This window comes from Furipterus horrens, unplaced genomic scaffold (genome assembly GCF_987537825.1).
Source record: "Furipterus horrens unplaced genomic scaffold, mFurHor1.1.pri manual_scaffold_13, whole genome shotgun sequence".
NCBI lineage: Eukaryota > Metazoa > Chordata > Mammalia > Chiroptera > Furipteridae > Furipterus > Furipterus horrens.
In genome coordinates this window covers 40,779,458-40,799,507 of record NW_028327183.1, presented here as the reverse complement: position 1 = coordinate 40,799,507, position 20,050 = coordinate 40,779,458, and the positions used below count along the sequence as shown (strand labels likewise).

The 20,050-nt window shown below is 50.5% G+C and overlaps 1 protein-coding gene across 2 annotated transcripts; it reads right to left on the bottom strand.

The window, feature by feature from the left end:
• Positions 1 to 2,073: 2,073 nt before the first annotated feature.
• Positions 2,074 to 17,845, bottom strand: ITPKC (inositol-trisphosphate 3-kinase C). Of its 2 annotated transcripts, none has more exons than XM_090259780.1 (7): positions 16,547 to 17,845; positions 12,015 to 12,114; positions 9,322 to 9,535; positions 8,358 to 8,562; positions 6,107 to 6,208; positions 5,262 to 5,333; positions 2,074 to 2,546 (listed from the first exon to the last, which is right to left on the bottom strand). In XM_090259780.1, the coding sequence occupies exons 1-7, from the start codon at positions 17,699 to 17,701 to the stop codon at positions 2,343 to 2,345; spliced, it is 2,052 nt and encodes a 683-aa protein (XP_090115906.1). In that variant the 5' UTR covers positions 17,702 to 17,845; the 3' UTR covers positions 2,074 to 2,342. The 2 variants fall into 2 exon arrangements, with proteins under 2 accessions (XP_090115906.1, XP_090115907.1); XM_090259781.1 differs by having other exon boundaries at positions 2,480 to 3,054.
• Positions 17,846 to 20,050: the final 2,205 nt, after the last annotated feature.

Here is a 20,050-nt window from a genome sequence, read left to right as displayed (position 1 = left end):
AGGTCCCTAGTTCACCCACTGCAGCCCTTTGCTGATGGTGATCCTTAACTTTTCCAGTGTGGGAGAGGAAGTAACTTTCCTCAGGGTTCTTCCGTCTGGTCTAGTAAGTCTACATCAGACAGGTTAATGAGAAAATAACCAAATTTAATGGGTACCCCACATACATGAGAGGTTCCAAGACGGGGAAAATGAGGTATATATTGCCATTCTGAGCTAAGGTTCACCTTGGGGCTTCAGACGGAGGAAGGTCTTTGCAGGATGCTAAGAGCAGATGTTCAGCAATTAAGAAGTTTAACCTGCTCTACAGATAGGTCAGAAAAAGGTTCTCTGATCATCTCTATGGGCAAAGCCCCTAATTCAAATTCATCTAGGTAGTTAAGGGTGGGGGGTGGTTCATGGAGCCTTCAGTCTTTATTTCCCTGGCCCCCAACAATCTGCATACCACAGAGGAACATCTCGGGGTGACTCGTTCTGAACTCCTACACCAGCTTGACGCATCATAGGGAACCTCTGTGTTTAATTTTTTTTTTTTTAAGTAATGCATCTGAGAGCAGTTAAATGTGCCAGGCCCTTTACCTGTATTAACTCATTAACTCCTCCAGTCCTGTATGTAAGGTACTAGAAGCCCTCATCTTACAGATTAAGACAGCCTTGGAGGAGTGCTGTCACTGGTGGCAGGGTCAGGATTCCAACCAGGAAGTTAGTTCCTACACAGATATGTCTAGATAAATAGATACATATTTTTAGATTAGTTTAATGAAAGGAGAAGGAACAGGTGTTTGAGACTACAGTACACGTACAGTGTGTTTCAGGTTTTTCCTTAGTGTTTCTAACCAGAAGTGGGGACTGCTCCATCTTGGCCCCGAACCCTCCACCTGCACCTCCCCTTCCCAGCCCTGACAGTTGGCATTCTGTCTGGTGCACTGTCCTGCCTTATCCAGCACTGAGCCACGCACAAGAGGAGCAGCTTGGTGAATACCCCAAGTCTGTGTTTCTACTCCAAACCAGTCACTGTCCTGTTATCCAACGCTGAACTAATGCTGAAGATTATGAGCTTTGAGCCCACACACCCCAGATGCAAAAAAATAAAATTCACAAAGTCGGCTTTGAATGTCCTGTTTACTGAGGGGCTGTCATGGGGGGGATTGGCAGTTAAGGGATGTTGCCTCCAGTTACCCTGCACTGCCCCATCTAACAGCTACTTGTATAAATAAGTACAAAGGTCAGTAGAAAAGGAGTGTGCCTCCTGAGCCCTGGAAGACCACGTTAGAGCTGACTTAGAAAGAGAGAGGTGCTTGTGCTCCCCTAGCCCAGGCCTGTGGGCCAGGAAGTGAGTTACAGGTATACCAGGAGGGGGGAGAGGGGCACCACTCACCTCGGGATGCTGGGGTCTTTGGTTTGGACAGGTTTTGAACCTGTGGTGACGCCAGCAGCAGCGCCCCACCCCCCACCCCCCAAGTATCTGGCACAAGGCAGGCATTTCTCCCGGCAGGGGCCTAGGGGCCACCCAAGGAAGGCAGCCCTGATTCCCAAGCTGGCTGGCCTGCCCCTGAAAGCCCTTCTTGACACCTCGGCTAAAATAAAGGGGACCTAAAAGGGTAAGGGGAGAAAGTCCTGAGGTTGAAGTGACGACCGAGGAAGAATGAAGTTGTGCTGGTCACAGTGATCTTGGTCTGCAAGGGGTCAGCAGAGTTCTCCCAGGAGCAGGGAGGATCCGAAGGGGCCCTGGGAGAACAGGAGAGCACTGTCAGCTCTCAGGCCAGTCCCATGGTGTCACACCCTCCACAGCGCCTCTGTCAGCACTTGAAGGGCCTCCAGATGAAGTGGTGGGGCCATACTGCTCCCAGGCAGACAAGCTGGCTCCAGCATTTGTTCACAGAGGAGGTCTGGTCCACAGGGCACCACAGATGAAGCGGACTGGTCCCTGGCCTTGCAGGAGGAGGCTGACAGCAGTGATTACAGTCATTCATATGTACCCTACAGCAGCTGAATGGTGTTCCTTTAGTATGTATGGTTTAGTTGTGGCCTCCAGGAGCCCCTCAGGAATCTTCCTCGCTGGTTAGAGGACCCGGTCTGGTTCTGTCTGACTCACTGCAGAACCCAGCCTGTCAGGTCCTCTCTCTTCTCTAGTTCTTAACAACCCCAGTATCATGAAAAGGCTGGGCGCTACCTGGTCTCCAAGGCCCTTCAGATCTTCGATACTGAGCTTGGGTGGTGTACAGCTTCTTTCCTGTCCCGGAGGTCAGCACCTCCATGGCCGACCTCAGGCCCCTGCATACCTCGGGGCTCCTCCAGTCAGCTGAGTACCATCCAATAAATAAACCTGGCAGCAGGCAAGTGGGTCAGCTCTGGGCCAGACCCTGAAGAAGGTGAATCAAGTTGTCCAGGCCCCAGAGGTAGCCATCCTCATGGTTACCCTCAGCCCAGGGCAGCCGGTGGCTGAGTGTCTGGTGGTCAGGCAGAGCCACTGTCTTGCCGAAATCAATCATCCAAACCTTGGCCAGGCCAGTGTGGTCATGCACAAAGAGAAGGGAGCTGCCCACCACCTGTCGGGAGACAGGCAGCAGTCAGGGGCAGAGCAAGCATTGGCCAAGGTCCCATCCCCAAGGGGCACCTGGGCCAGGGTGGTTGACAGCATGAACTCGAGCCAAGATACCTAGGTTCAAATCCTGGCTCTGCTACTTATTGGCTGTTATGCCTTGAGCAGGTGGCTTAACCTTTCTGTGCCTCTGCCTCCTAATATACAAAGTGGGAATAATGGAGTAATAGTACCATTTACCTCAAAGGTTACTGTGCCTATTATATGTGTGAATTAACCCATACAAAGCACTTACAACTGTTGCCAGTACAGCAAATGCACAACAGATGTTAACTGGTATCCTTTTTCAAGCTGAAGTACACACTCAATGCTTGCAGGATCCTGAATGGGTCACAGGAGCTCAGTGGGAATGACGCCTTCCCCATGGAAGGAGTCAGCAACTACAGGGCCCTGGCAGATTGCTGCTGGTAACCGCGGGCAAGTGGCTTCCTCTTCCCAGACCTCGGTTTCTGCATCTGTAGAATGGGGGTGATGGTCACAGCCCTACGTCCTGGGGTTGTTGGCAGCACTCCATGATCCACACACTTAGCAAGTGCCTGCGGGGCTTGCACGCTGGCCCTAAGAGATGCTGGTTTTGTTTTTCTAATTAGAAATAGTAGTTTCCTTGCCTTCATCTAACTCCATGTTTGCACAACCTTCCCTTTTCCTAACTAGGTTTCAAATCCCACCGCCCCAGGAAACCCAAGAAACCCAGATGACAGGCAGGTGAATGAGTACCTGTGAGTAGAGGCAGATGCCGCCAGGCTCTGTTGGGATGTAGTGAGCGGCCCAGTGTGACCATGTCTCCCAGTGTACCAAGGGAAACTGGAAACCCTGATTTGGGTGTGAAGTCTCACATTTTAAATGTTGGCAACTCATCTTTTAAAATGTAAGTCACCAAGTGGGTGAAACCAAACAAAGGACAGATGAGATGGGGCTCCCCAGGCCTCCCCTTTGCAGCTTCTGTGTAAAGCACAAAGGCGGTGACAAGGACAATGAGGGTGACGTCTGATAAGAAACATGACAGCAACAGCTGCTACATATTGAGAGTTTACTGTGGGCCTCACTTTCCCTATATTAGTGCATTTAACCTTCGTGTTGCCCAGGGGGCAGGTGCTCCAATACGCCACCCTGCAGATCAGCAGACAGGCCTGCAGAGCCGGGGTCCAAACCCAGGCCAGCCTGACTCCCAGGTCAGGGCTCTCCCAGAGGTCAGCAATACCGGGAGAAGGAGGTGAGAGGGCTTGGGTTGGGGAGGGGGCAGAGCTAGTACCGAAGAGGGGAGGAAATGATGTAGGGGGTGCTGTCGTGGCTTGCCAGACTCTCTGATAGCCCCAGAGAGATGAATGTTTTCAAAGAAACAGGCTGTGGAGGGGAGGGAGAGGGGGAGCGAGAGAGCCACTGAACAAGGAATGCAGATGACAATAATTGTAAATAATTATGATTATGGAGCAATTGTGTTACAGAGTGGGGTCTCCAAAAAGTCCCCAGAGCCTGCAGTTGGGGGATGGGGAAATGGGACAGCTTTCAAGATGCCTTTGCAGATCTATGGCTGGTAGCTAGTATCTTCGTTATGCAAATGGCTTTGGTTCTTCCAAGGCCCCAAGGAGATGGGAGGGGTTTTGACTATGGAATGGCAAGGAAAGAGCCTATGGGGCCTGTGCAAGGTTCTGAGAATGGTCAGCACCAGTCACCCTGCCCACTGCATCACAGAACACAGTCAGGGATTTAAAAATAAGGCTGCAGCTTTGAAAGGGAAGGGAGAGATCCATGCGGTTTGCAACTAGGTAGAAGAAAGATCCATGCAGCTTTGAAAGGGCAGAAAAAGAAACATGCGTGATCCATTGCAACATGGCACAGGTTTTCCTGGACTGTTATACGGAGGCTGATGACATCGCACCCCAGATCCTGAAGGAGACAGCTGACAGATAAGGGATGGGGAACTTCTGGGCATGTTTTGGCTTCTAGCCTTTTGGGGAGCAAGGGAAGTGCTGGGTCCTGTGGGAGAACAGGGTTCTGAGTTGAAGTGCTCACTGCCCTCCCCAGGCTGGAATACTGTAAATAAAGACCTGTTTTCCTCAACACTGGTTGTTGGGTTTTACACCAAGGCGCCATGTGAAAGAACCCCCTTTCGCTGTGTAACAATTTAAGAGCTAGGAGTTAACACTGGCTAGGTTGCTCAGTTGGTTAGAGCATCGTCCTGATACACCAAGATTGCAGGTTCGATCCCCAGTCAGGGCACATACAAGAAGCAACCAATGAACGCATAAATAAGGGAAACAACAAAATCGATGTTTCTCTCTCTCAAAAAAAAAAAAAAAAAGCTCGGAGTTAAATGCGCTTCCATGCTCCAAATGGCGTTCAACAGTTGCTCATCTCACACCTCAGCAGCCCAGTGAGGAAGATGTTATTGTCCCTCCCCACCTTAGGAGGAAACCAAGGCCTGAGAGGTCACATAGCAGAGCCAGCCTCATCCCAGGCTTCTTGGCTCAAGTCCGTGCTCCTAACTGCCCCACCTCCCTAAAATCCCCTGAGCTGCCTACTGTGAAAAAGCAGACGCCCAAATATGGGGTCTCATTTAATTGCTTTAGTCTTAATTTTCCTCGGTGCAACCTGGACCCCCACCCACCCCCACCTCACACACATACAGGGCCCTCTGTTCCCATGGTGGTAGGGCTCGTACCTCATGGGTCTTGAAGAATGAGGAGTTCTCCAGAGCTTCACGAAGTTCTTCTAGGCGTGCCACATACTTTCTCTATTTGAGAGGGAGAGTGTCTCAGTTAGCATAGGGACTTTGTGGGTCCTTACCCACATTGAAATCTGACCTTGTCCTATACCGGCCAGGATAGTTAAGGGGAGCCATGGGGAAAATGGAAGGGAAGGTTGGATACAAACTGGGGGTGAGGGGGGTGGGGGAGGTTGTGCACACAAAAGTTCAAAAGGTGAGGTTAGTAGATTACATGAATAATACCAATAATTCCTAGCAGCTCCTCCCATCAAGAGGTGGACTCTGGCCCTGGCCAGGTAGCTCAGTTGGTTAGAGCATCATCCCATACACAAAGGGTATGTGTTTGATCCCCGGTCAGGGCACATACAAGAATCAACCAATGAATGCCTAAATAAGTGGAACAACAAATCGATGTTTCTCTCCCCACCCCGCCAAAAAAAAAAAATCAATTAAAAAATTAAAGAGATGAGTCATGGCAGAAACGATGGTGGCTTAGTGATCAAGAAGCCTTTCATTTTCACTTGTTCTCTTGGCCACCTGCTTCCAACTGTGAGGACAAGCCCAGGCTAGCCTACTGGATCATGAGAGACAAGTGGCCAAGTCATGATCCGAGACCACCAGACGTGTGAGCAGGACCATCCTAGGCCAGCCAGCCTGGCCAAGCTGCCCGTGACCACAGATGGCGAGCAACACCAGCCAATATCCGCCAACCTCAGCCCTAAGCAAAGACCATCAATGGGGGCAACAGTGATGGTGATGGTCCTAAACTGCTAAATTTGGGGCACAGGCATCCCACTCACCAAGATTCCACGGTTCCCATCCACGAAGTCCTCCAACACCTCTGTCACCTGCTCCAGCTCCTGTGTCTTCTTGAAGTTGGTGTTGCAGGTCCCATCGGCTTTCTGTAGGGCAAGGGTGGAAGGTGCAGTGTCGTAACTTTCCTTATGCCCGACACCAGCCAGCCTCAGGCACCTCCTAGGGAAACCTGCCCACCTCCGTACTCACTTGGTGTTCAGCAGAAGCCAGCCCCCCTCCCCAGCTCTGATCAATCCAGCCCCAATCCCACTCCTGAGCAGCTAGTCCTTCCAAGTCTATTCTTGAACCCCCTGCTTGAGCCATTCTAGCCAAGTGGGCTCTGGAGCAGGATAAACTTGGCTTTGAATTGTGACTGCCACTTCCTAGCTAGGTGGCTTTAAGCAGGTCATGTCACCTGTACTCAACCTCAGTTTCCTTACCTGGAAAATGGGAATTCTGTTGGTATCTACTTGCTAAAGCTGGTGTATGGATTAGAGGAGACTGGGTATGTAGAAGGCATAGCACAATGCTTGGCACACAGTAAGTAAGTACCCAGTAAATGAGACTAATGTTATTTTTTATGTCTGAGAGGGACACAGAGAGCCACCTGAGTCATACTACCGTGCTGTGCCAGGTGGGCACTGCTAACATGGAGGTAACAGGACTGACTGACAAGTCAGACGAGGGGGCAGATACTGAATAAGAGCATCACAAAGGGAGATAAGAATAATGAAGGCATATAGGGAGTTATTAGGAGGTAAAGAGAGGGCTCTCATCTAGTAGGAAGGGCTTCCTGGAGGAAGTGAAGTTTAAAAGGAGACAGGAAAGTGACTGGGAGCCGACCATGGGAACAGGGCCCTTTCAAGGAAATGAAGTGCTTCACTGTGGCCTGAAGTAGACAGGGAGGAAGAGGGATGCAAGATGAGGCTAGTCCCTGGGGGGCCCTCTAGGCCAGGGAACGTCTTGAGGGTCCTAGGGAGCAACAGAAGGGTTTCGAATAGGAGAATGACATAGCTGGATAGACAACTTATACCCGGCGAGGCTGTGGGGCAACAGCAGCCCTCACAGTCGCCGGTGTGATGCACAATGGCACAGTGCCTATGGGAGGGGTGCAGCAACCTCTAGCAATGTTCCCAGTGCATTTCAGCTTTGACCCCGTAGTCCTCCCTCTGGGAATCTAATCTACAGCTAAACCTCCACACTTGCAAAATGTCCTGCTTACAAAGTGATCCATTGAGGCATTGTTTGTAATGGAAAAAATGGAAACAATCCCAGTGGCCATCAATAGGGGACTGTGCCACATTCACAAAGAGCTACTACAGTGGAAGGAAGGAAGGAAGGAGAGAAAAGAAAAGAGGAGACTATGGAATGATATGGAAAACTCTCTAGGGACTATGCGACCTTTTGTGTAAGAAAGGGAGGAAATTTGGGGCTATGCAATTGCATTTATTTGTGTTCGCAGGAAGAAATGTGAAACTGATAAAGTGGTTCCCCAAGAGGAGGTGGGGGGGGTGAAGGGACAGAATGGGAAGAACACCAGCAGGGTTTGGGGAGAGATTTCTCCTATATCCCCTTTTATAATATCATTTTGACTTCTGAACAGTGTGAATACTTATTCAAACAATTAGATTTAATTTACAAAAAGAAAGAGCCCTGGCTGGTATGGCTCAGTCGATTAGGCATCATCTGCAAACCAAAAGGTCACTGGTTTGATACCCAGTCAGGGCACATGCCTGGGTTATGGGTTCAGTCCCCATTCGGGGCATGTGGCAGCCGATTGATGTTTCTCTCTCACATCCATGTCTTTCTCCCTCCCTTCCCCTCTCTCTAGAATCAATCAAAGAAAAAAAAATGTTTTTAAAGAAAAGGAAAAAGGAAGGGAGGGAGGGAAGGGAGAATCTTGCTCCATAAGGGAGGTGAAAGGATCCCAGTCCAGCTGCTGTATTGGACGACGGATCAGAGAAGGCTGGGGAAGGAGAAGACAGGGCCATACTCAGACAGGGCCATGAGGAATGAAGAAGATGGAATCAGGAGATGCTCAGACAGAGGGATAAGCAAAACTTGATCACTGATGGATGTGGGGATGAGAGAAGCAGGACCTCTCCTAGCCCCACCTTGTCATCCCCTGCAGTTTCCTGCTCTCTCTCCAGATCTTGCTTTTTTCCAGTTTTCCCTGACACCCATGTTCCCCAAGAAGCCCTGCCCAGATCTAGTTCCCAGCTCTCTAGCAACAGGCTAGCAGCTCCTGGAACTCACCTTGATGCCCTCAATCCGGAAACCCAGGGTGGAGGTCGAGCTCACAGTCTCCCGCCACTGCATGTAGCGGGGCTTGGTGACAGCACCCTGGACATGCTCCTCGGGGGTGGGGGCCCCAGGGTCTACAGCCACCATCTTCTCATACATGTCCCTCCGGGGCCGGGGCCGTTCTCGAGCCTTCACCAGCTCCTCCTCCAGGTAGGTCCTGGGACACAGAGGGTGTGACAAAGTAGGCATTTCTTAAACACAAGGCCACTAACCATTAGGAAAAATATTGACAAACTAGACTAAATTGAAAGCCCTATATTTATCAAAAAACAATATTAAGAGAGTGAAATGGGAGATTGGAGAATGTGTGTGTAGGTGTATGTACATCTCCAACAAAGGACTTGCATCCGGAACATATAAAGAATTAGAAATCAAAAAGAAAAAGACAAAGGTACAGGGAGGATAAATGGTGGTGGACGGAGACTTGACTTGGAGTGGTGAACACACAATACAGTGTACAGATGACGTGTTGCGAAATTGTGCACCTGAAACCTGTATAATTTTGTTAACCAGTGTCACCCCAATAAATTCAATAAAAAGGAAAAAAAAGAAGAAAGGGGGGAAGGGGTATAAGGGGACTAAATGGTAATGGAAAAAAAAGACAAAGAAAGAAAAAGACAGCTCAATATATAAGTGAGCAAAATATTCAAACAGGCACTTTTCAAATGGCCAATCAATGCTTCATTTCTTTGGTCATCAGAAAAAGAGAAATAAAACCATAACAAAACAGTCACCAGAATGGCTAAAATTAATAAAAAGGTAATACCAAGTGCTGATGAGAAGAGGGAACAACTGGAACTCACACACTGCTGGTGGGAATGTATGTACAACCACTTCAAAGACTGACTCGGCATTGTCTTCAAAAACGCCCACCCCTGACCTTCCACCTCTGCCTCGTGGCTGTCCCGGACCCCACCTGCTGCCCATCTTGCAGTCCATGATGGAGGGGCCCTCGAAGTCCGCCAGGAGATCTTCCATCTGATTGAAAGCCTGACCATCTCTCTGCACCATGCCATAATAGGTTGGCACGAAAGGCCGCAGGCAGTCGTTCATCAGCCGCTCCAGGCTGCGCTGCTCACACTGACAGAAACGCTTTAGAATCCGACCATCCTCTCCAGCCTGGAAGTTCCCTACGGGCAGCACAGTCAATGAGAGGGTCAGAACCTGTATGCGCCCCCCATCTCCTGGATGCATCAGATCCTGGCCACTGTCATTTGGCCTGACCCTGCCACAATACTTTCTTTCTTTCTTTCTTTCTTTCTTTCTTTCTTTCTTTTTTGGTTTTTCAATTACAGTTGTCCCCTTTTCCCCCAATTTCTCTCCCCCACCCAACTCACCCCCTCTCCCGCAATCATATCCCTCCCCGTTGTCCATGTCCATGAGTCATTTATACGGGTTCTTTGACTAAACCCTTCCCTTACTTACCCCCTTCTCTCCCTCTCCCCTCCCCCCTATTGACTGCTATTCTGCTCTTTGTTCTATTTAGTTCCTTTGTTTGTGTTGTTCTTTAGTTTCCTGTATTAGGTGATAGCATATGGTATTTTTCTTTCAGTCAGTGAGCTGCATGCATTTGAACGGCATAGCCTGCCTCCTCACTTGAGTGCAAGGTCCATCAACCAAAGCCCTGTTCTGATCGATAACATCTACAATCGCGACCAGCTTCCCGGCGTGGGGCCCAAAGGAGACGTAAGCCACCCGGCCAACCTCCACGAAGCGCCTGAACACCATGTTGGCGGTGTTCGGCGAGAAAGCCACAATACTTTCTCTTGCTCCCTGCAACTCAAAATCTTGGCCAGGGGTTGCAAGAAAAGGGCCTACTTCTGTTCTTTATTTAAACAGAGTCCTCTTCACAGCAGACTGTGTCCTCATTTGTTTTGTAATTTCGGGTTGTGAGCTCACAATCAGCTGTGGGAATTTTTGTGAGGTCTGAATCGAGAGCCTGACTCTCTAAAGCAATAATATGCGTTTTCTTCTACCTGGAGTCCCAGAGTGCTAAGAACTGGGGCCTATTTAAGTTAATTTACAAACCCAGCTTTTCCTGGATCATGCAAACAGTGTAGATTAGAATTACAATTCTTACTGAGGCAGACTGGATTTTCAGATGATACTTTCTAAAGATAGTACAATAATAGCTCCTGTCCCACATACTCTTCTAGAATTGTGCCACTCCCTAGCAAGAAGTGGAATCTCATTCTTCTCCCCTTCAATAGGGGAGGGCTTATGGCAGAAGCAGCACACTGTATGACCTCATAGTCTGGGTCATAAAAAGAGATGCAGCTTCCACTGCATTGGCAGAAACATTTTGCAGTCCTGAGATGCTATTTAAGAAATCTTGCTACTCGAGGCCACCATAATTCGAGGAAGCCCAAGAAGCTACATGGAGAAGCCACGCATAAGCTTTCCAGCCATCAGTCCCAGCTGAGGCCCTGCCAACAGTCAGCATCAATCGTCAGGCGTGTGATTGAATAACCCTCCAAATGCTTCCAGCTGGCAGCCTTCAAGTTGTCCGCAGTTCCCACGTATCATGGGCAGCAACCAGCCGTCCCTGCCATGCCGTCTGAATTCCCAACCCCAAAACCTGGGAGCATAACCAAATGGTAGTTTCATTTCACTAAGTTTTGTTTTTTAAATATCATTAAGTTTTCAGTATTCTTTTTGTTTGTTTTCAAACTCAGCAATAACTACCAGGACACATACTGATGGCAGGCCTGTTCACAATTTCAGGGGGGCCTTGCCTTTTCTCTGACTCAGAGCTAAGGATGAACGAGGCGAACGAGTTCCCTTCCTTTCTCTCTCTGCAGGTGGGTGTGGTTTGCCTAGTCCAGCCCACTGCCTGTTTTTGTAAATAAAGTCTTATTGGGACACAGATACACTCACTTATTAATGTTTTATCTATGGCTGCTTTCATACTGCCACTGAAGAGCTGAGTAGTTTACTTATTACCCAGCCCTTTACAAAAGATGCTATAGGTTAGGCATATGCCCTACAGGCACTGCGCCACTACGTGCTGCAGCTACTGTGCCAGGTCCTGGGGAGAAACTATTACAGCTGCTGGTTATTGGTGGCCTACGAAGCTCTGGTCACGGGATGAGGACATGGAATGACAATTTCCATATATGAGGGGCCTATGTCTCAGTCTCAATACACATTTTGATTATAATCCTTCAGTTAACTCTGCAAGGGAGGGACAATTATCTCCACGTTACAGATGAGGAAACTGAGACCTAGTGAGGGAAAGTAACTTGCCCAGGGTCACCCACAAACAAAGAGAAGAACTAGGACTTAAGCCCAGGCCCACTTTCCCCTGGGTGGAGAAGACACCGCAAGACAGACAGAGAGACAGACAGACACACACACACACACACGCGCGCACGCGCACGCACACCAACGCTGGGATAACAGGGAAGAGCCTCAACCCTGACGTATAAATGGCCCAGCCCAGGCCTAAGCACTTGCAATAACAACCCCATGAGATGGGACTGTCACAAAGCCCATTTTACAGATGGGGAAACTAAACTACAGCAAGCAGCTCTGCAGCTTTCTGTCCCAGCCCAGGGGTCTCTGCCCAGCCCCATCTGCCCCCTGCGCTGCACTTCCCCCTGCTCTCACCAGCATGTCCGGATAGCTGGACCCAAGGGTAGTGTTTTCGGAAGGAGACCACGAAGGGCGAATACTTCAGAACTGTCTTCAGCTTCTTCCAAGGTTTATTCTGTGTGGGGCAGAGCAGGGTGGGGTCAGGACTGAGTCCGGGGAGAGAAGGGGATTCAGGTATTGCCATGAGAGAGAATCAAGGTGAACCTGGGACCTTTCCAAGGCCAGGGGCCTTCCTGGGATCACTGCTCCAAAGCTCGTTGGGGTGAGCCAAGCCCACCGCTCCAGCAACCACAAGATCCCCCAAAGGCTTCCACAAAGGTGGGAAAGAGTCTCTGTCCGTTTCTCCCTGTCATCACTTCCTCTATATCTGTGTCTCTCTGTCCTTCTCCAACGAGTAAAGATAGGCCAGGTTTTGTTACAGTAACAAGCGATCCCCAAACCTCCCCCCAATATACATATATACACACCAAAAACTTGGAAGCCTCATCTCTGTCCCAAAACCAAGTCAGATCGTCCCAGGAAATTGACAGAGGCAGGAGTTGATGAATGGAGGCCTAATCACAAAGAGAGAAGAAACTGAGACAGATGACAAAGTGATGACAGAGACAGAGACACGGACAAGGAGACTCTGGCAGTCACGAGAGCTGCACATTAGACCTCCCCCTCGCAGGCATGTCCCTGTCCTCTTGAACTTAGGGTTATTGACTTGCTGTGGCTAATGGCATATGAGCAGAAGTGTCACTTTTGGGTGGAAGCCTTAAAGCCAGTGCGTGACTCTCCATGTTCTTTTCCCTATTGTAGAAAGGGTGGAAAGAGAAATGGAGGCTTCCTCAGGCCCCTCCCCCACCACTGACCATGGTCAATGTGAAGTGTGACCAAAAATCATCCTTTCTTGTTCCAAATCACTAAGTTTTGGGGGTCGTTTGTTACTACAGCAAATCTTGACCTCTTCTGAATAATGAACAAAACAGAGTTGTTAGAAGAGAAAGACAGAAAGGAAGACACAGATACAAAGTAATGGCAGAGAAAGAAATAGAAGCAGAGAACAAGAGAGAGAAAGAAAGCAAAAGAAAACCAAGGAAGCAAACAGAAAACAAGAATTTAGTTGTATCATGTTGACTCAACCAAGAGCTACTACACACACACATACGCGCGCGTGCAGCAGGCCCTTAGCCAGTGTTGGGAGAATGGGTCATCTCCAGAGAAGGAAGCTGTGTGGCTCATCCCTCCTACCCTCTACCATCCCAGCAAGGCCTCACTCTCTCCCACCCTCTCTGAGCACAGCTACCAGCAGACATCTAATTGAGATGGGAAGGCCAAGCACAGTCAGGGGGCTGGACTTCAGGATTCAGGAGGAGCTTATTCCTTACCCCCTCCAGCTGACAGGAGTGGAGAGGTGATTAATAAAGGTTCCTGTTTACGAAGCACCTGGAACATTCCAGGCATGATGACAAAGACTCAGTGTCATAACCTACTTAATCCTAAACACACAACCCCAGGAGAATTGTTGACTGTGCTCAGAGGGGTAAAGACACTGGCCTCAGATCAGAGGTAGACAGTTCTACCTCTGGTCTGACCGCCACCCCACCCCTACCCTGTGGCTGACCTGGGCTTATGCACTCGTCGTCGGCAGCCGTCCGTCTCGAGAGACGATGGTGTAGCTTCTTAAGGGTCTATCTGCACCGCCGAGAATGGCTGTGCAGTCCGACTCGGGAGTGACACGGTATCTGTCTCCTCCCGTGTTGAATCGACATCTTGCGATGACGCTGAAGCTACAGAGCCTGGGCAGGGTAATATGGAGGGTCTGCTGTTGCCCATGCAGCAGACCCCCCCTCTCTTCGCAGCTGAAGGGTCCAAGGGAAAGACGGAGTCGATACAGCTTGGGTTCAGGTGCGCCGCAGGAGTTGCCGGTGTTGACTACAATGTCAAACCGCCTTAGGGACTCCGGCTCCGGATTTTCTGTCGGGGTTTACTCCCTTAGCCTTTCCCCTGAAGAGGTATGCCGCAAGGCAGCGGAGGTTTTTTTGGAGTCAGAGTTTTCCTTCTCTGATGTGCCCTGACTGGAAGATCGAACCAGCGACACTTAGCTCGCAGGCCGACGCTCAATCCACTGAGCTAAACCAGCCAGGGCTTATGCACTATACCTCTGCTAAACAACAAGCTCTGAGAGCAAGGATTGGGGCTGTCATGATTACGACTGTGTCGTAGCTCATGGCCTGGCACACAAAAGGTGCTCCACAAATGTTGCTTGGATTGAAGGAGGTTGGTTGAAACCATCTTTTTTTTAATCATAAGCAGATTAAGTATCTTCTCTTTTTTCTTAGATCTGATGGTTAATCTGGGCTTTCTCAGATGGTCTCATGATGGTCTAAGCGCACAGGTGCCCTCCTCCAGGAAGCCCTCTCTGATTCCCCAGTCACCTCCTCTGGACCCCACAACCCCCTCCCTGGTCATCCTCCATCTCAGCCCTGACCACTCTGAGCTGTCAAAGTCTGGTCATGGGTCTGCCACCTCCACAGCCCTGGGAGATTCATGAGGGTAGTATCTAAATCACTGCTGTGTCCCTAGCAAAGCCAACATAGAGCCAGACACATAGTGGGGGCTCGGGGACTATTTGCTGTCTGATTAGGAGGATGAAATGAATGTGAGAAGGAAGGAAGGAAGGGGGGAAGGAGGGAAGGAAGGAAGGAAGAAAGGAAGGAAAGGAGGGAGAGAGGGAGGGAGGGAGGAAAGTAACTGGACCTTTAAGGTCAGGTGGGATTTCAAAATGAAGAGAAGGAAATGAGGCTATTCTGCACAGAGAACAGCTTGAGCAATAAGTGGAGGCAGGATGGCAGCAGGGTGTTCGAGGAACACTGTGTACTTCAGCTTTGTTACAACAGGGGGGTGGGGGGAGAAGGGAAGCTGAACATGGTAAGGAGCCTGGATACAGGAAGCTCTGAACATAGGACTGAACTCCTGATTGCTATCAGGAAGGCCCTGGGGAGTCATCAGAGGCACTGAAGTGGGCAAAGTTCAAAAGTTATCAGAGGTGGGCCACGGAGGAAGATTCTGGAATGATGAGAAAAACCGGAGACAGGGAGACCTTGGAGAAAAGTAAATTAGGGATGGATCCACACAAATAACCAGATTTTAAACTCAGCCAGAACTGAGTTAGACTCCTCAGCTCTGGCTCCAACCAGACTCGGCCAACCCTAAGCAAGTGACTTTACCTCTCTAGGCCTCAGTTTCCTCATCTGTAAAATGGAAATAATAATAATCCCAACCTCATAGTGCTGTTATAGGGATTCAAAGAGTTAACAGATAAAAAGCACTCAGAAAAGTGCCCACTATTCAGTAAGGGTCTGAAATCTCAGCTGTGTCTTTCAAGGTGTGTGACTTTGGAGAACTGTGTTACCCTCTGTGCCTCAGTTTCCTCACCTATAAAATGAGATGATAACACCTTCTACCTCCTAGGGCTACTGTGAGAATCAAATGCGTCAATACGAGCAAGGAGGTTAACACAGGGCTGAGCACGAATGGTTTCTCTTCACCCACTTCCAGCTCAGCTGTTCTGAGATGCCAAGGAGGTGAGAGTAAGAAAGGGAATGGCAGTGGCAGACAGCCCACAGGTCAGCTCCCTTGCTCCGCCATAGGCAGGCTGAGGCAGGTCTGCCTCTCACATCTGTGGCCACATGTGTGAGCACGTACCTAAGGGAGGCATGTGGGGTGAGGAGGGCTCAGGGTGGACTCCAGCCAGGGGCTGCAGAACAGTGGGAAGACCCAACAGGCAGACACATGGGAGCCTCCCACACCTGAATCTTCACTCTCTCTGAACCTGCCCTGCAAGCCCTCCTGATTCACCAGGGTAGAACCGAACCGCACCCAAGCTGGGGGTGAGGGTGGAGGATGTAAACAAGAGTCTGCCTGGGCCCCCTGGGGAACTGGGGAACAATGGCGAGACTGGAGGATCCCCGGCTAGGTGGGGAGGTCCCTTAGCATTTTGGGTTTACACAGCCCTTTGTGAATCAGATAAAATACTGGTGGCTCACTCCCTACAAAAGTGAACGGGCTAAGGGTGGCGAAGGTACAGGACACCTGAAGACAGCCACAGGCCCTGACTAAGAACTTTGGAGTAGAAAATACACCTTCTCTGTTCCCCTATACTAGTGCTCTTCAGATTTTGGGGTCACATATCACAGTCCAGAGGATCCAATAGAAGTCATAGACCCTTGCTGAAAAAAAACGTGTGTATACACACAGACCCACACCATCGTAGGATTCCTGGGCGATATGAAGTTGGCCAGCGGTCACCCATTTGAAACTCCAGGGCTGGAGGCAGCAGGTGAGGGGGAAAGGGAAGGCAGTGGGTGAGGGGGTGAGAGGATTAGGGGGAGGGTGCCTGGAGTAGGTTAGTTAAACCAGATGACGGAGGGAGGAGGTAAGTGGATTGAAGAGGTATCTGGAGATGAAATTGCTGGTAGGTGCTAGAGAACTTCTCAAACCAAAGTGAGGGAAATAAGGGGTCCGAGGGAATGTGGCTTAAGGGCAGGATGGGTCCCACTCACCCCAGACCTGTCCTCAGGGTCGCTGGCACCTCCACCCCCGGCCACCACGTCATCCTCAGACTCGTCGAAAGAAGAGGCAGAAGAGAAGCCGCCACTGCCCACCTCAACCTGGGAAAGGGGTCCCACTGGCTGAGCCTCAGGCTCAGGGGTTTCAGGAGTGATGATGAGGCGGGGCACAGGGGTCAGGGAGCTATACTCCAGGTGAGAGTACAGATGAGTCACCAACTCCCCAAGTTCTCGTTCTGCTAATGGGCCATCTTGGTTGGGCTCCCCCAAAAGGCAGTCTGTCCCAAGCTCTGTCTGGGGTCCATGAGTATCTTGTGTCTGTGCACCATCAGTGCCAGGCTGTGTCCAGGAGCCGGCAGTCTGTTGTGTTGGGAAACCAGCAGCGCCAACCTGATTCCAGGCTGTTCCAGTATCCTGTTGTATCTGGGAGCCATCGGTGTGAAACTCTGTCCAGGGGCCTTCAGTATCCTGTTGTGTTCTGGAGCCATCGATGTTCAGTTCTTTCCAAGAGCCGTCAACACTTGGCTCTGTTGAGGGACAGGCTCCCTCTGGCTGAGTACGAAGGCTGGACCTCTTCTGGTGGCTCCAGAGGTTACCAGCCCAGGGCTTGGACCTCTCTGGCGGGGCCTGTGACCCATGTATTTCTAAGTCTGTCCGTGCCTCATCAACGCCTGGCTGTGTCCAGGGTCCGGCCCTCTCTGCCTGCGACTGAAGATCGGACCTGCGTGGATCAATACATAATCCATCTGCCCCAGTCCCTGTCCAGGGCCCGGCTGTCTCCAACTCTGACCAGTGGCTGCTCCTTTCTGGACGTGTCCAGTGGCTGGTCCTGTCTGGCTCCTTTTGGCTGGGCCGCTCCGTCTCCGCTCTGAAGCCAGATGCTTCAGGCTCAGTCTGTCTGTCTGTCCCCGGTTCAGGCCCGAGGCCGGACCCCTCGCGTTCGGAATGGAGGCAGGACCCCTTGGTCCGGGACTGGGATCCGCCCCCCTCTGGCCGCCCCGCCGGGCCCCCGGCGCCGGGCCCAGGTCGCTGCTGCCCCGGCTGCCGCCGCCGCCCCCCTCGCGGTGCCTCCAGCCCCATGCGGGCCGTCCCCGTCAGCTTCCCGGCCTCGGCCTCGTTCAGACTTCCCCGGCACGGGCAGCGCCTCATACCCGCTCCCTTGGTTGGGACTTCGGCCCAAATCTGCCCACCCTGGCCCTTTAAATCCCACGAGGGGTGTGGCTGGGGAGCCCCGACTGGCGGGTTCCGGCCCGCGTATCTCCAGTCCGCCAGGCCAAGCAGTGGTTAACCCAGACTCCCCCTCCCGGGGAAAGCCCCGAAGCCCCGCCCCACAGGACGTGGCGTAACGGGGGCGGGCCTTGCCTGTTCCCGCCCCTCTTCCCTTGGACCAAGTCGTTTCCCCGCGCTCGGCGCTCGTCTGGGTTGGGTTTAGCAACCCTGGGGATCTGGTTGAGGGCCAGTGCGGTCCCTCCCTAGATCCCCGCGGCTAATCTAACCTACCTAGACCCTCGAGTGACCAATTTAGCCTCCTTACAACTTGGTGAGGGGGTCCAACATCGCGCCATTTCTTCACGCATGGCAGGGACGGTGTTCTAAAGACTTGGGAATCCCATGGATGTGCGGTCGAAACCGCGTCCCCGATTTCCCAGTTGTGTTACCTTGAGCGAGTGACTTACGCTCCCTACCCGGGCTCAGTTTTGTCACCTGTAAAATGAGGATACATAGTATTATTTGTTTCTAAAACTTTGGTGGTCAATGCCACAAGAGCCAAGCACTGTACCAACAGGGAAGTTGAGACCCAGAGTAGTGAAAGAATTTCTCAGGGAGATTAGATGAGGGGCACTGCCAGGACCTTAACTCTGAAGCTAGCATACCTAGCCAAACAACAGATTTGTTTCCTCTGAGCCTCAGTTTTCTCATCTGTGAAAAGGAGATAGCAATGATAAATTCCTCATGGGGTTGTTATGGGAATTTTTATTTATTTGCAACAATGTATACATTTGTGTACTTGCTGGTTTGGCTCAGTGGATTGAGCGGCGGCCTGCGAGCTAAGTGTCGCTGGTTCGATCTTCCAGTCAGGACACATCAGAGAAGGAAAACTCTGACTCCAAAAAACCTCCGCTGCCTTGCGGCATACCTCTTCAGGGGAAAGGCTAAGGGAGTAAACCCCGACAGAAAATCCGGAGCCGGAGTCCCGAAGGCGGTTTGACGTTGTAGTCAACACCGGCAACTCCTGCGGCGCACCTGAAGCCAAGCTGTATTGACTCCGTCTTTCCCTTGGACCCTTCAGCTGCGAAGAGAGGGGGGGTCTGCTGCATGGGCAACAGCAGACCCTCCATATCACCCTGCCCAGGCTCTGTAGCTTCAGCTTCACTGGAGAGGACACTCCAGCGTCATCGCAAGATGTCGATTCAACACGGGAGGAGACAGATACCGTGTCACTCCCGAGTCGGACTGCACAGCCATTCTTGGCGGTGCAGATAGACTCTTAAGAAGCTACACCATCGTCTCTCGAGACGGACGGCTGCCGACAACTTGCTGTGTGCCATGAAACGTACTTAACCTCTTTATACCCCATACCTTGTAAGGTAGGGATCACCATTATCCATGGTCAGGAAAACGGAGGTATAGCAAGGCAAAATCCAAGATCACATGTCTAAATTGTGTAGATTTGAACCCAAGCCAACCTAATCCAAAGTGAACTTTTGGACCCTGTTGGGTGATATAACTTGCTTTTGAGGCTGAGGTGTTGCAGGAAGAGCTGAAAGTTAAGAGTATTTTCTCTAAATCAGATCATGATTCTTTTCTGCTCAGAACACTCCCTGTTTCCCACGCCACTCAGGGCAAAAGCCACAGTCCTCACCAGGATTCACTATATGTGATCTGGCTCCAGTTACCTCTGTCTTTTCCCTTCACTCATCCTGCTCATTCGGCTCTGCTATTTCTCAGAGACGTCTTCCACCACAGGGCTTTTGCACTGCTTGTTCCCTCTGCCTGGAACATCCTTCCCTCAGATATTCCAAAATCTCTCCCTCACCACCTTCAAGTCTTTGAATATCACCTCAGTGAGGCCTTCTCTGACCACCCTATTTAATCTCACAATCTTCCACACCCTGACCCCCTTCTCAGGTTTATTTTTCTCTTTAACACATGTCACCTTATTAAATGCACAGGCATACCACAGAGGTGTTGTGGGTTTGATCCCGGACCACCACAATGAAGTGACTATTGCAATAAAGCAAGTCAAGGAATTTTTTTTGTTTCCCAAATGCATATAAAATTATGTTTACACTATACTGTAGTCTATTAAGTATGCAATAGCATTATGTCTAAAACAAAAAACCCAATGTATATACTCTAATTAAAAAATACTTTATTGATTAAAAATTCTAACCATCTTCTGAAGCCTATTGGGAAAACAGTGCTCAGAGACTTGCTTGAGGCAGGGTTGACACATCCTTTCAATTTGTAAAAAACGCAATATCTTTGAAGCACAAC

What these genes read in the sequence shown, in the direction of transcription:
- ITPKC (XM_090259780.1), bottom strand. Translation starts at nt 17,701, where the DNA reads ATGAGGCGCTGCCCGTGCCGGGGAAGTCTGAACGAGGCCGAGGCCGGG. An exon ending in GACTGCAAGATGGGCAGCAG is followed by an intron (nt 8,563 to 9,321) that starts GTGGGGTCCGGG and finishes TCTGTGTCCCAG; the next exon opens with GACCTACCTGGAGGAGGAGC. An exon ending in ATGGGAACCGTGGAATCTTG is followed by an intron (nt 5,334 to 6,106) that starts GTGAGTGGGATG and finishes CCTCTCAAATAG; the next exon opens with AGAAAGTATGTGGCACGCCT.